Raw genomic sequence first — 14,840 nt, 5'->3', positions numbered from 1 at the left:
AGCAGAGAGGGAACGATGTGTGTGTGTGTGTGTCGGGGGGGGGGGGGGGCGGGGGGACGGTTGGTGATGGTGGTGGTGTGGTGGTTGAGAGAGAAATCACGGTGATGGATCTCCGCGACGCTGCTGTTGAGACTGCATGCGGATGTTAGGCAGAGAGAACGCCTATATATCTACAGACGGAGATCTGAGCGACTGCCTGTCCGTCCTGCCTTGGCTTGTCACCCCCCTGGTACCCTGGGACCTCTGGGGTTCAGCCTCACCCCCTGCTACCCTGGGACCTCTGGGGTTCAGCCTCAACCCCTGCTACCCTGGGACCTTTGGAGAACGCTGGTGTTCAGCCAGAGAAGACAGAGACGAGGGCCAATAGCAGGAGATGGGGACGGGGTCTTCATTGTAGAGGTCTACAGAGACTGAACAAGGGTGGGCGGGCATGGGGGGGGGCTGTGGGAGGAGGTGGACGTGATAGAAGGCCGACCCCGGGAGAAAAGAGAGTCCGGAGGAGGGGAGGGAGCGAGTGATAAAAGTAGAAAGAGAAGGAGGAGCAGCGGAGCGGTTGGAGCTCATGAGAGGCCCCACATTAGGGGGTTGAAAGGGGAGCGTGGCCGGGCTGTGTACCTGACGGAGGGGGGAGTGGACTAGAGGGTGTGTGTGTGTGACTGGCCTATTATGCTTCGTCCTGGCGGGCAATGGGGTAGGTCTGTGTCCGAGCACACTCACGCAGGGAGGGAAGCAATGTGTTGCAGCTTGACTACCTGCCCTCCACATGTTAGCCTAACTGCTGGTGTTTAAGATCCCCTGGTGAACGCACACGCGGAGAGGGAACACACACGCGGTGAGGGAACACACTGTTTCGCTTTGGTGTTTCTCTTTTCCTCCCCCAACAGTAAATAATTGTTTCAATAAGTGCTGCTACATGCACACTATCCCCGTACACAAAACCTTCTTAATATATGACATTGTAAGTATTTTACAGGATTAAATAATTGCACCTATGGTGTCGCCGGACATCAATAAACATTTTTTGAAAGTTATGCCTTCTTAGAAAGTTAAATCAAACAATATCAGACACCCTATACATCAGTATCCTGGCCTGTAACGTAAACAACATATTCCTACAAGATAAAGGATGTTTCAGTCGCCGGCCAGTGAATTCTTTATTTTTTTCTTTTCCACACTTAATTTCAGTTAGTTCCACGTTGACCTTTGACCCTAGCTCTTTCTTGCACCCGCCCCCACTCCCCAACATCTATTCTCTCTGTATAAACGTGTCAGCGCTGGCTGTCCATTGGAGGAGTGAGAGCTTCCTGAACACAGATGTGATGTTACTGATCCCTGTACAGAGGTGTGGGACTGCCAGGGAGCACATCACTCTCATTATTGATTCCTACCAATCACGTGCAGGCAGGCAAATAAAACAAAAGCTGTTGACTGCATAGTGGGGGGCTGTCAATCAGTGAGGGGGACGAGCGAAGACAAGGGGAGTAACCATGACATTGTACATACAAATTGTTATTAGGGCAACAAAAGAAAAAGTGATGTGTGTGTATATGTGGTTGTGTTTGTGTGTATACATGGTTGTGATGTACGTGTGTGTGTCTGTGTGTGTGAATAGTTGGTAGTAAAGATGTGTGTGTGCGTGTGTGTGTGTGTTTGTGTGATGCACATGTGTGTACGATGCATGTGTGTGTGCCTGTGTGTTGCACGTGTATGTGTGTGTGTTTGTGTGATGCACATGTGCATGCATGCGTGTTTGTGTGTGTGTGTGTGTGTGTGCGTGCGTTTGGCCCACCGAGAGCAGCGTGAGGAGGTCGTGGATGGCCAGCTCGGCCTTCAGACGCTCCTTGAAGGTGCGGATGGTCTGGTGCTTCAGGTAGTAGTAGGACGAAATGCGACCGTACGTCAGCGGCTCAATGGTGCATCCGTCCTGCGGCGGAAACGTACAACAACAAACAGTCCATCAAGGAAGTGCTCTCGTCTCTCTCTCTATCAAACCTCTATGAATAAAGAAGGAGGAAAACCCAAACGCACGTGCACACAAACATGCAGCGTCTGGCTGTGTGACACCAAATAAATGCGATGGCAATAACAACATAGTACTTGCGCTTGGTTCTATGAACATCTTTACTGTACTTTACTATCTTTACTGTACTTTACTACCGACAGCAAAATATATATTGTTTCACTTTCTTATGACAAATGTGCTTCTTGTATGTCGCTTTGGATAAAAGAGTCTGCTAAATGCCCTAAATCTAAATGTAAATGACGGATGTATGCATGCATGCATGGGCGGCGGTGCAGGTCCAGCAGACCTCCTGTATCTCCAGGCAGTAGGAGCACTCCAGGTCCCGAAGGGCGCCCTCCACCAGGTTGGACAGGTACTTGTTGATGGTGTCATGGCTGACGTCGTCCAGGCTGTAGTAGCTGTGGACACACACACACACACACACACACACACACACACACACACACACACACACACACACACACACACACACACACACACACACACACACACACACACACACACACACACACACACAGGGATGTGGGTCAGCAGACAAACAGCCACAGCTCTGCAGTGAGGCTGAGAAACTATTCTGAATTGTAGCGTTATCCCGTTCCACCACGATGCAATTTCTGCTCTCTTGACTTCCTATCGGCTGTGTCCGGCAGTTAACAGTCCGCGGAATGATTGGAATAATACACAGACAGGAAGAACAACAAGGAGAATAAATATGGAGTTTTCTGACGAAGAACGTGTCACAGCAATATCCGAAAGATGTGGCTGGAACGTATATCTCTCAAAAGTCCCGGCGTCTCTCGTCTCTCGCCGCTAAACCCACGTGACCGAAACGACCGCTCCCTCTGAAGTCCCGCCCTCTCACGCGCCCGGAACCTTGTCCGGGCGTTGCGTCGAGAGATGAGTACGTCTGGGAACGAGGTTAGCGTTGAATGCATTGCCAAAACACACAACCCACCTGACCCAAACAAAACAAGTCTTTAACATCAGTTATCTCATCAGCAGTTAGGGAATAAGTTGGTGCAAACTTGCATCTCAGGCTGCTGCAACGCACTGCGATTAAATCCCCTGAGTAATAGAAAAGCAAAACAACCTTCAGACATGGCGGCGGTCGGGAGGTAAAGGGTAATCATTCACGGTGGTTAAGCCGTAGGCATTCAAGCCTGTTTGCACTTTATTTACAGTGTATCGACTCTGTGGTGCTGGCCCCCACAGGGACTGCAGTTGAAAGTCATTAGTGTGTTGTCGACAACCAATACTGTTCCTCCAAGCCCCCGGCGTCTTCGTGACGTGGTCCAGTAAAAAAAGAAAATACTACAGCACCTCCTCTAGCTTCTCATGTATGAGTGATTTGACCGGACAACATATAGAGGGGATACGATTATAGCAACAGGCCAGGTCAAGAAGGATAAGCAAGCGGTGGTGGGTGGTGGTGAGGGGGTTGTGGATGTGGTGGTGGTAGAGCTCCACAGATGCACTACCCCGCACTGAGAACAAATGCCAAAGCTGCAGGGGCCCTTGCCGGCAAATTACTCCCAGCCTCGTCCATTACTGGCTTCAATACCAAAACCAGTGGCCAAAATGGGTTGCATGCACAGCATCCAAAGGGGTAACGGTTACCACATGGGCAGCGGCAGACGTGCGCGCTGCCAGGACTGTTTGTTAGCTCGTAGCGACACGCAATGTTAGAGGTAGATGAGGGATGAAAACAGGTAGCAGCCACACGTTGGCTAAGAAATAAACTGCTCTGATCCCTGGGATCGAATGTGCTTCTTTAGTAAGATGTAGGGCTGGGTATTGCCAGGTACCTCACAATTCAATTCAATTTGATTCTTTAGGTCTTGATTCGATATCGATTCGATTTGATATTGATCCAATTGCTTCGATATCGATTTAATAATGCGTGCAGATGACAAAAATACCTAAATATTATTTAGAATTAACCATTTCAAAATGAATTAACCATTTCATTGTGCTTTAACTAGCAAATAGGGAATACCCCATTGTATAGTATTGTTCCTGAGCTAAACTTGCAGCATAAAAGTTATAATCATAACATGGACAAATGTAAAAGTGCATGTACATTTAGGCATACTCGCTTCTAGATTACAATGACTGAGAATGCTTCGTTTTTTTGCTGCTTTTTTTTTTCGAAATTGAATGGAGAACAAATAAATTGCAGTGCTTTGATGGATCGATATTTTTACCCATCCCTAGTAAGATGAAGCATTAGATCTATATTTCTATAGATCAAGTTGCTCTACTGTATATCCACTGCCTGGTTGTTCAAATTAGCAAATGCATTATGAGTAAACATCATATTGAATGTGCTACAAACATGACACGCCGGCATATTGCCACGAATACCATTGCTTTTGTCAAAATACTGTTTCTGGGAATTAGTTCTTACTATGCCGGGAATGGCATTATCGGAGGTATAGTGTGCTGTCTCATGCTTTGTTTAGCAATAAGTAATACTTCCCATTAGTGTCGGCGGCTGACTACCTGTTGATCAGCAATGTTATCTTTGTTGTCTCTTTTCGTCCGCCTTCATACTGCGTGTAAACCGGTGCTTGCTTTTCACAGCGCCGTGGCACTGACTAATGGCCCACTCGGCATATAACGGTACAGTTAAACATAAAACGCCACCTCCACGACGATCATTCAGATAATATATTCTGTGGTTTTGAAGAGGAGAGGGGCTGTGAGGAATCGCCGACCCACCCATCGTCCCATCTAGGGAGAATGGAGGGATTGGGGGGGGGGGGGAGAAGGGGCCATGGGGCCACGGCGACCGCCATATTTGATGTGCATTTGATGTAAAGTATTTCCTTCATCATCATCACTCAGCGCCGGTGACAGTGCTCCGGCTTTCAGCGGCTGGACGTGTTTATCACCAAACACATTTCACGGCTCTTTACGAGCCCCAAACCCCCTCCACACCCAGCCACCATGTCTTCTTCCCTCCTCTGGGTGCCCGGCCTGTCTGATTATCAGTCACAGTCATTAGCATCATCACCATTAGGCTCCTGGTGGAGCTGGGGCCCGTCCCGACGACATTTACGAGCCCCACGGGGCCATCAGTGTATGTGCGTGTGCATGTGTGTGTTTGTAGGTCTGTGTGTCTCTCTGGCCTTCTCTCTTCTCAGCATACACAGACAGGGAATTAGGATCGTCTATCAGTACGTCAGAAGGTATTCAGGGGGCGTGTAATTAGCAGAGAATCACCGCAGGTACAAAACAAAGGAGGAGGGCTCCCTGCTGCTGGGGAGGTTCTCAGACAACACAAGCCGATCACAGATCACACAGATATTCCAGCACACCGCCACCACAGAGGCCTATAGGGACAGAGTGCTGAAGACATGCCGGGTTTATTAGCTCAAAGCAACACCCGCTGAGGCAAGGTTGAACCCAGCAAGGGTAAAAATAGCGCCGGCCGCGTATCTCTGAATAAAATATGTCACCTAATTAGGAGCTGAATGATGAATGCTTTAAAGGGTTGCTGGCTGAAAGCTAGTGCCGCAGGGCTTAAGAGGAGCCGGAAGGCCCAGAGAGGAGCAGGTAGGCCCCAATCAGGGTCTGGACAGGTCAGGCCACAGAGGACCCCCTCGTCCCTAGTCAGCGCCTGGACGGTAAATGCGGGCTGACAGCCGTGTAAATGCCAGAATGCTGGAATGTTCTGGGAAGGTCTCCCGTCTACGCGTTGCAGATGTTGCAGCGAGGCGCGCTGCGCACTTCTAACAGTCCTCTGGCTGCACCCAGAAGGCGGGGAACCGCTCCGACGTTGACCGGGAAACTCCGGATGGGTCGGTGTCTCACCTGGGGTTCATGACCAGCCGCCTGAAGAAGTAGGTCCACGTGATGTAGTCCATAGCGTCCTGCTTGGAGGTGATGGTGCCTGCGGCGATCTCGGCGTTCAGGTGGTCGGACAGAACGCTGAGGAGGCTGGGGAGAGAAGAGGAATGGCCGTGATGCAAAAACAAACCAAACCCAGATTCTAGCAAATATATTAGACTGGATGCAACAAGTAGGTCGACGAGTACTTTCGTTCATTTAGGAATGTATTAAGACCCCGTTTTAGTTGACCTGTATTGCAAGTTTTACTTCAAGAAGTATTAAGAGACTTCTGCACAATGCAGCTCTATATAAACAGCAAGCATTGTCCAAGTTCTGGAGCCAAAGAGACGGGTCTCACCTGGACTCGACAGGGAAGGGCTCATAGAGGAACTTCTTGTAGAAGTCCTTCTTGATATCGTGCACTAGGATGACTGCCTTGCCCTGGTCGTCAAACTGAGGCCTGCCGGCACGGCCCATCATCTGCAGCACATCTGGAGGGAGACGGACGACGGAGGGATTACCCGACACTAAGCGCATTCAGCAGGCCCCAAGTACCGCAGCTAAACTTTTACAGCATGTGAAATCGAAATAAAAGTGCAGCCGGGAGAACACCGCCGCGAAGTGAGTTACGACTGGGAAGGAACGTTGACCGCCATCGAAATCAGCTGTTGGAGACGGAGATAAGGGAGGGGGGGGGGTACCTGTGATGGGGTAGTCGACGTAGCGCCTGGTTTTGCCGTCAAAGTACTCAGTCCCCTTGACTATCACCAGGTGGGCGGGGAAGTTCACCCCCCAGGCCAGTGTGCTGGTCGCGATCAACAACTGAAGGGAGCACAAGACTTGATCTTAAAACTGCTTTAATAATAGTAATAATCATCATTGTAAAGCCAAAATTAAGATGAAGATTATTTTTAATGTTTTTATTATTCTACTGCATTTCAATCTCCGTTGTCAGTCAGTCAGTCAGTCAGTCAGTCCATCTGCATTGTCAGTCAGTCTTTCAGTCAGTCAGTCCATCTGCATTGTCAGTCAGTCAGTCGATCTGCATTTTCAGTCTTTTAGTCAGTCAGTGCAGAGGCCAGACCTGGATCTTGCAGTTGACGAACAGCTCCTCCACGGTGCGCCGGTCCCTCTCGTGCAGCCCGGCGTGGTGCATGCCGATGCCGAATGCCAGCGTCAGCTTCAGGTTGGAGTCCCTCACTGTGGCGATGATGGCCTCGATCTGTACCGCAAACACACGACGGACAGCGTTTTCAGTAAAACACGCACATTTCTTCCTCATAGCGATGGGTTTCTGATGAACGCTGTCATAGCACACCAACCTAATATTTATATCTTTAGTTAGAGTTATTAATATGCAGATTTATGATTGATCTTGATCTTTAATTATAGTGTCTCACATCATAGATTAAGCCTAACGGAATGGGTTGACAAGACACTGAATAATAAAGAAGGGATCTGACATTTTTCAAGGTTAGAACATCTCAAATAAAGACAACTATTCAAAAACGCAATGGCATATTCATACATTATTAATGTTTACATTTTTAGGTTAGTGACACAGTTTCAAAACAATCCGCGTGCGGAGAATGGGCTCGAGAACCCTAAATAGAACTATTCATTCTCTAATGTTTGTGCCTTTCTCACTGGAGGGCTGAAGAGCTGTCGGTTGGTCGGGACTACAGGACCCAAGTGTCCCCTTTGAGACGGTGCAAACTATGTACACGTTGTAAAAATGGTGAAAGTAGCAGAAGCAAACCAGCATCCCTGGCACTAAAGCTGGACTGGAGGGAGCATGACTACAACGGGACATAGAAAACCATTTGCCCCCCCTAGCCACAACCATGACCCCTCCGCCTTCACCACCTCCACGCGGAGGAAATAGAGAGCGAGACGGAGGGGAAAGGGAGATGTTACAAGCAGAGGGGAGCGTCGCGGTGGTGGAAGGACCCCTGCCAGGGGTGCAGTCAGCGAGCGTCAGCCACCTGTCAGTCAAACAGCGGGGCGCTGGACCGCTACATGGCCCCGCTGCAGAGCCCCGCAGCAGGGAGGGCCGTATATCACCGCTGGAGCGCACACACACACACACACACGCACACACACACACACACACACACACACACACACACAGACAGACCTGGGGGCCCATTGTGTCAGAGCAAGTGCATGAACAAAAACACACACACACACACACACACACACATACACGCACACACATAACACGCACAGAAATTATATTATGTATGAAACCGGGAAACTGTGTCATACTTGCATGGATGCAAATGGACAATGACACACGCACGCACGCACGCACACCCACCCACCCACCCACCCACCCACCCACCCACCCACCCACCCACCCACCCACCCACCCACACACACACACACACACACACACACACACACACACACACACGTGAGTGCTCATTTGTGCACACGTTACCATGACTCATTAACATGTGAATTCCGTCCGGCACTAGATAGACAAACACTGACATACGCTCAACACATCTCTGCTAACGTGCGGATGGCAACGCTGTGCCTCCCTGTGACTTGCCCACCGTAAGCCTTGATAAACGGGGCTTTAAAAGGTCACAGATGGGCCAGGCATCATAAAGAGATGGATGTTAACGTGTTCTTTATGAGGCTGGTCAGCTTTCATAGCACTGGACATAGAGCCCTGACATCAAGCCCACACCCGTAAAAAGTCCACCACTGAATACACACACACACACATTCACTCAACACACAGGGGCAAATACACATACGCATAGAAACACACACACACACACACACACTACGGGGGACACCAGACAATTCTGTGCGTGGAAGAACAATTAATCTTGGCACAAACAATTGCCTACGTGTGGGTGTGTGCTTGTGTGTGTGTGTGCGTGTGTGTGTGGCCGTGTTTGAATGAGATTGTGTGTGTGTCTGTGTGTGTGTGAGTATGTGTGTGTGAGTATGTGAGTGTGAGCGTGCATGCAAACGTGCGTCTCTGAGTGTGTGAGGCCCGTTAGGCACTCATGCTGTGGTAATTACAGCCTCTGCCTTATCAGCACTGGGTAATTGAGTGTTGTAATAATATTAGCATACTTTTTTAAATCTGTCTCCAAAGGACACGTTTGCTCACATCTTGAAATGATCCGATGACACAGACGGTATGACGGAAGACGATTCAGGAATTTCCGGCAGAAGTCGGGTTTAAATTCCCTCCGTAATTACACTTAAACCACACTCTGTGAGCCTGTGTGTGTGTGTGTGTGTGTGTGTGTGTGTGTGTGTGTGTGTGTGTGTGTGTGTGTGTGTGTGTGTGTGTGTGTGTGTGAGTGAGTGAGTGAGTGAGAGTGCATATATAGAGAGAGTCAGAGTGAGAGAGTGTTAGCAAACTAGCCCAAAGAGGGATCAAAATGCAAATGGCGAATAGAAGGGTTCCATAATACTAAAACTGAATAAGGGTATGGGAGATCACACGCAGGCTCTGTGGATTTTGTAGAAATAAATGCGGCACACACACAGTATAACACCAAAAAATAATAGAAGATAATAAGGAAGTAGTAACTACTGTGCAAGACAGTTTTAGACAACGCACGTGATGTTTGGAACAAGTTGCATTGCTTTATAAAACATAAAACGGCTGGCCCTGCTTCTTAAGTTTCATAGAAAATGACACAAGATATAAAAATACCTTACCAACTTTGCAGCTCTTTAATAAAAGACGAATGATAACAATATCCAAGGGTACGTAATGAATGTGGAATCTGAGCGGATAGTGTCACGGCTCAGAGGTGAAGCAATTACAGCTTGATTGGCCATCTTCTCCCTCCCCTCCCTCTCCTCAGTCCTGCCCCTTCTTTCCCTTTCTCCCTCTGTCCCTCTCATCCAGTGAGGCTGCTAACTAACCACCGACGTGTTTAGGATTGTGCACGTTTATGAGACTCTATGACCACACTGCTGTCTTTTGTCCGTGTCCTTGTGTCATTCAGATATAATGAACGGTGACGATGACAACGTATCTCTGTAGATAACCCTTTTAAGTGACATCCCAGATGTATTGATTTTCACAGCTTTGAGTATAGTTAGTGTGATGACAGCCCAACAATCACAAAGGCCCTCTCCCTTTTTGGATGCGTAGGCGCTTGTGTTGTTAGTAGAGCTGTCAGTTAAACGCGTTATTAACGGCGTTAACGCAAACCAAATTTAACGGCGTTAAATTTTTTATCGCGCGATTAACGCAATTATTTTATATAAAAAAAAAAGATTTTTTTTTTTTTTTTTTCTTTGGCTCAAAACAAAGAAGCAGTAGCCTGACTGCTATGTTCAAATGACATTTGTTCAAAGAAGTCGTTTAATTGCACTATAGGCTCTTTTTTTGTATCTTCCTGTTTTGATCAGTGTATATGCCTATGTTGTTATCAATAAAAAATCATTTGCACAAGGCAAGCCGATGCACTCCACCATGTTGATAAGAGATTTAAAATGAGAAGAATTATGGGACAAAAAAATCAAGGGATATTTAGCACAGAAAAAGAATTTGCGATTAATCGCGATTAATTAGAGTTAACTATGACATTAATGCGATTAATCACGATTAAATATTTTAATCGCTTGACAGCTCTAGTTGTTAGCAAAGTTTTTTTTGGTCAATGTTTTCAAATTAATTGTGGAAAAATGTGTCATTACAGGGAGACATTGTTGTGTTTGAAACTGCCACAACATTTCTTATGCGAGACGTGGCAAAACAAAGTATTTTCCCTACGTTACGGTATATTAACGTTGATTAAATGTCTTCAGTCCTTTAAGTACGGCAGAGTATCAGGCAACCAAAAAATCCCAGGCTGCATTCCGATTTACGGATACTTAACCATACGATTAACGATCCGGGAAAAGGGGCCATTTCCATTCTAAGAATTCAATGCTACGATAGTATTGTTCTATTTGCATGGAATATAGATACTGAATTCAGTGTCTTGGAGGTACTGCCAGGTGGTTGTGATTGTGTCGGTGGCTGTGTGCGTCTGTGTGTGTCGGTGGATGTGTGTGTTTTGGGCACACCTCTTTCTCGTCCTGATGGAGCCACTGCTTTGGGTCGTCCTCAGTGGCCAGGTAGGCGATCAGGTCGAGGGCGGTGAGACGAGTCTGTCGCCGTGACGACACGAAGATCAACACGGGTTTGGCCGGAGAATGACTGCGAATGGCTAGAATGGGACATGCACACACACAGGAACGCACACACACACACACATGGCACATACACATTTATTTCCTGTGGTTTGGTGTTGATCAACTTATCGCGATTCATTTAATTCACAACAACGTCATTGTGAATTCCAATATTTCATAGTGCATCATCTTTAATGATCAGCAAGGTTCTTTCATAACCTATACATCCTATCATAACGATCACCTACATTCTGTCACCCATCATTTGCTATTTCAGGTACTGCAGCCTTGTCAAGAGGATGTGTGTGTGTGATGAAGGAGGGGGGGGGGGTTCACCTTGGAAGGAGGGCTTGTTCATGCTGGCCATGCGGGGGCAGTAGTGCTGCCCGGGGAAGCCGTGGATGTGGACCTCCAGGGGGACGGGCCGCACAGATGGGCGGAAATTAAACAAGCCCACCTGTTAGAGTCAGCGCGGGGGGGGGGGGGGGGAGGAGAAGAAAGAGAGACCTCGTGTGAGCAGCTGGCAACAGAGGGGGCCCATCTGGCACTAATGGGAGCTTTCTGTCATTGTCCCAGTGTGTGTGTGTGTGTGTGTGTGTGTGTGTGTGTGTGTGTGTGTGTGTGTGTGTGTGTGTGCGTATGTGTGTGTGTGTGTGTGTGTGTGTGTGTGGATGTGCCTTTCTGTGTGTGTATGTGAGAGTGTAAGAGTTTGCATGTGTGCATGCATGTACGTGAGTGTGTGTGTGAATGAATCTGTGCAAGTGTGCGTCTGCCCGCCTGTGTGTGTGTGTCTTTGTGTGCGTGTGTGTCTGTGTGTGTGTATGTCTGTGTGTCTGTGTCTGTGTGTGTCTGTGTGTGTGTGTGTCTGTGTGTGTGTGTGTCTGTGTGTATGTCTGTATGTCTGTGTGTCTGTGTGTGTGTGTGTGTGTGTGTGTGTGTGTGTGTGTGTGTGTGTGTGTGTGTGTGTGTGTGTGTGTGTGTGAGTGAGTGGTCTGCAGCAGCAGAGCGGTGGCCTCGCTCTGTCCTGCGTGGCGGCGGGGACCCGAGCGTGTGCACACATATTTAACAGGTCCAGGATAATGGGTCGGGCAACACAACACAAACACAGTGGCCCCGGACCAAGCATCGCTGGGCCAGCCAGGCTCTGGGATTTATGGGCCGACAGACTGCTGCTCTGCCTGCCAGGCGCTACAGAGAAGGGGGGGGGGGGGTTGTAGCCTTTATGCAACAGTTACCCCCTCCCTTTACACCACACTGCCCGGCACGAGCACACATAAACACACACGTACACACACACACACACCCCCCCCCAGGGCTGCCTGTTGGCAGAGGAAGGAGACCCGCTCTCCAGACGTGAGCCGGTCTAGAAGGCCAGGCATGACGACACTGAAGTCCAACGACTCCCGACGAGCAAGGGTGAAACCGAATACGTTGGGCGCAACATCAGACCGGGATTGGATGGATCTCCGTATCCAACATTGGGCTTGTAAAGACTCTCTGACTTTGTTATCACCGCCACGACGTTCCTCTCACTCCTTATCCGGTCTCGTCGCTCCAGTGTTTTTTTTTTCATGATTACGCCGCGGCATAAACGGCCGCGTCCCGCCACACGAGACCCAGGGAGATTACCCAGATAAAGTGAGGCATCCGACGCAGGCCGGCGCCATCTGTTTACCCTAATAACTGTCAACATATACGGTTGATCAGATGTACGTGCAAGCTTAAAACTACACAGTGAACAAATAATGAAATTCAGTAAATAACATGGCTTGAATTCACTTGGCTTCACAACAGCAATGCGGAACTTGTTACCCGACAGACAAGCGTGGCTGGCTAGATTAACTTCTCCATGTGGAAAGCTTTAAAAAGGGGAGAGGAGTACATTACTCTAGATACACCCTATAGATCACTGGGACGGGGGATGTAGTGTGCTCCACGGCTGGGTGCTCGCTCGGCTCCTTCTTATCTTTACAGCTACGACAGTGTGCTTCGGGGCGTCCTCTGACCTGCTTGATGCCCAACCAGTCGGCCAGGTCCCGGGCGTTGGCCAAGGCGGTGGACAGGCCGACCACGCGCACGGTCTTGGAGGTGTGGGACGAGATGAAGTTGGTCCTGGACACGATGACCTCCAGGACCGGACCCCTGTCCTCGCCTGCGGGGGATAAAGAGACGTGTTGATTTGCATGGTGTTGTGTGATGTTGTGTTGAGCAGACATCGGCATAGAGTTCAAACTGGATGCAGGCATCAATGCAAGCTGCACTAGAGCAGGGTTGAAACCCGGGAGCGTTAAAGGGGGTGATACACTAACGTTACTCGAGGTTCGAGCTCGTCATCCCTCTCACCCAGGAGGTGGATCTCGTCGATGATGAGGATGGCCACCTTCTGCACGTAGCTGCGGTTCTGCCAGCTGCGGCTCACCCCGTCCCACTTCTCAGGGGTGGTGACGATGAGGTCGGCCGCCGAGATGGCACGCATGTCAGGCGTCACGTCACCCGTCAGCTCCACCACCCTGGGGGAGAGAGAGGTAGAGAGAGAGAGAGGTAGAGAGAGAGGTAGAGAGAGAGGTAGAGAGAGAGAGAGGTAGCGAGAGAGAGGTAGAGAGAGAGAGAGAGAGAGAGAGAGAGAGAGAGAGAGAGAGAGAGAGAGAGAGAGAGAGAGAGAGAGAGAGAGAGAGAGAGAGAGAGAGAGATAGATAGATAGATAGATAGATAGATAGATAGATAGAGGTAGAGAGAGAGAGAGGTTGAGATGACGATGAAGAAAGAGTGTGGCAAAAAAAAGAAGATAATATCATTGAGTACTGTACAGTACTGTACAGTACTGACTTTAGATTTAATAGTAAGGTCATAATAAGGTCCTACATTTCTCTGCTGAGATGAATTTTGAAGTATATCTTATCTTATCTTAATAATAACTATCACAAGTCTGCTGTTGATAAATGCACGGCGGTCCTGGCCACACTCACTTCTTCCCGAGCTTTTCCTCTATCCTGACCTTCCAGTCCTCGATCCTCTCTCGGACCAGTGCCTTGAGGGGAGCGATATACACCACCTAAACACCAGCAGACAAACACGTGCAGTAACACATGTTAAATACACACAATAAAACAGACTCTAAAGCAAATACTTGGCAAACTGAGGCAGCCAGACCGACAGAGAGTGCCCTGGCAGGTCAATCAAAGGCGGGGTTACATATTACAACGATTGCTTAGCCGGTGGATCTTTTCACTCTGGCAGGACAAAAGACGGGAGAGAAGGACACGAGCGGCCAGCCACAGGGACGGACCTTGGCGCCGGGGTACTTGTTGAAGACGCGGAACATGGCCAACTCGGCCGCGATGGTCTTGCCGGAGCCTGTTGGCGCCCCCAGCAGGACGTTGGTGTCGGTGTGGTAGAGCGTGTGGAAGATCTGCGTCTGGATGGGGTTGAAGTGGGTGAACTTGTACAGGCTCTCGTACTGCGGGCAGCCCAGCGCTGTCACGGGCAGCGGCTGCAGGTCCAGCAGCTCTGGGGAGGGAGATCGAAACCAGAATCAGGAAGAGCTTTATTGCCACAAAATACACAAACAGACAAACACAAACGGGTGATCAGATGGAGAACATCAGGCGTCTGTGACTCGCTACTCTCCATCCGATCTCTCTGCCAGGGATGTTGCTGCCAATAATTACACAACACAGCAACATGTTTTCTGTATGCTGGATCTGGTGACTCTTCCAGTGTGTCCATGCTAGACTAGTGGACGCCTTGATTTACGTTCATTTCCATCCCGAAAGATATAACATATTTAATCATGGGAACATGTAGCGATGATGTGCTGGTG

At 48.9% G+C, this 14,840-nt stretch overlaps 1 protein-coding gene across 3 annotated transcripts in view; it reads right to left on the bottom strand.

Annotated features, from left to right (window-relative positions):
* Positions 1–14,840, bottom strand: part of ascc3 (activating signal cointegrator 1 complex subunit 3) — a 97,412-nt gene that overhangs the window by 10,954 nt on the left and 71,618 nt on the right. For all 3 annotated transcript variants that reach the window (XM_030370039.1, XM_030370040.1, XM_030370041.1), the window contains exons 25-36: positions 14,307–14,527; positions 13,987–14,072; positions 13,364–13,530; positions 13,027–13,172; positions 11,357–11,477; positions 10,913–11,055; positions 6,942–7,079; positions 6,559–6,679; positions 6,216–6,348; positions 5,840–5,965; positions 2,310–2,421; positions 1,790–1,924 (exon numbers count right to left, since the gene is read on the bottom strand). In XM_030370039.1, coding sequence (XP_030225899.1) covers positions 1,790–1,924; positions 2,310–2,421; positions 5,840–5,965; positions 6,216–6,348; positions 6,559–6,679; positions 6,942–7,079; positions 10,913–11,055; positions 11,357–11,477; positions 13,027–13,172; positions 13,364–13,530; positions 13,987–14,072; positions 14,307–14,527 — 1,649 coding nt within the window. The remainder of the gene's footprint in view (positions 1–1,789; positions 1,925–2,309; positions 2,422–5,839; positions 5,966–6,215; positions 6,349–6,558; positions 6,680–6,941; positions 7,080–10,912; positions 11,056–11,356; positions 11,478–13,026; positions 13,173–13,363; positions 13,531–13,986; positions 14,073–14,306; positions 14,528–14,840) is intronic.

The sequence above is a fragment of the Gadus morhua genome, chromosome 11 (genome assembly GCF_902167405.1).
Source record: "Gadus morhua chromosome 11, gadMor3.0, whole genome shotgun sequence".
In the NCBI taxonomy this organism is placed as follows: domain Eukaryota; kingdom Metazoa; phylum Chordata; class Actinopteri; order Gadiformes; family Gadidae; genus Gadus; species Gadus morhua.
This window is presented reverse-complemented; position numbering and strand designations above follow the sequence as displayed.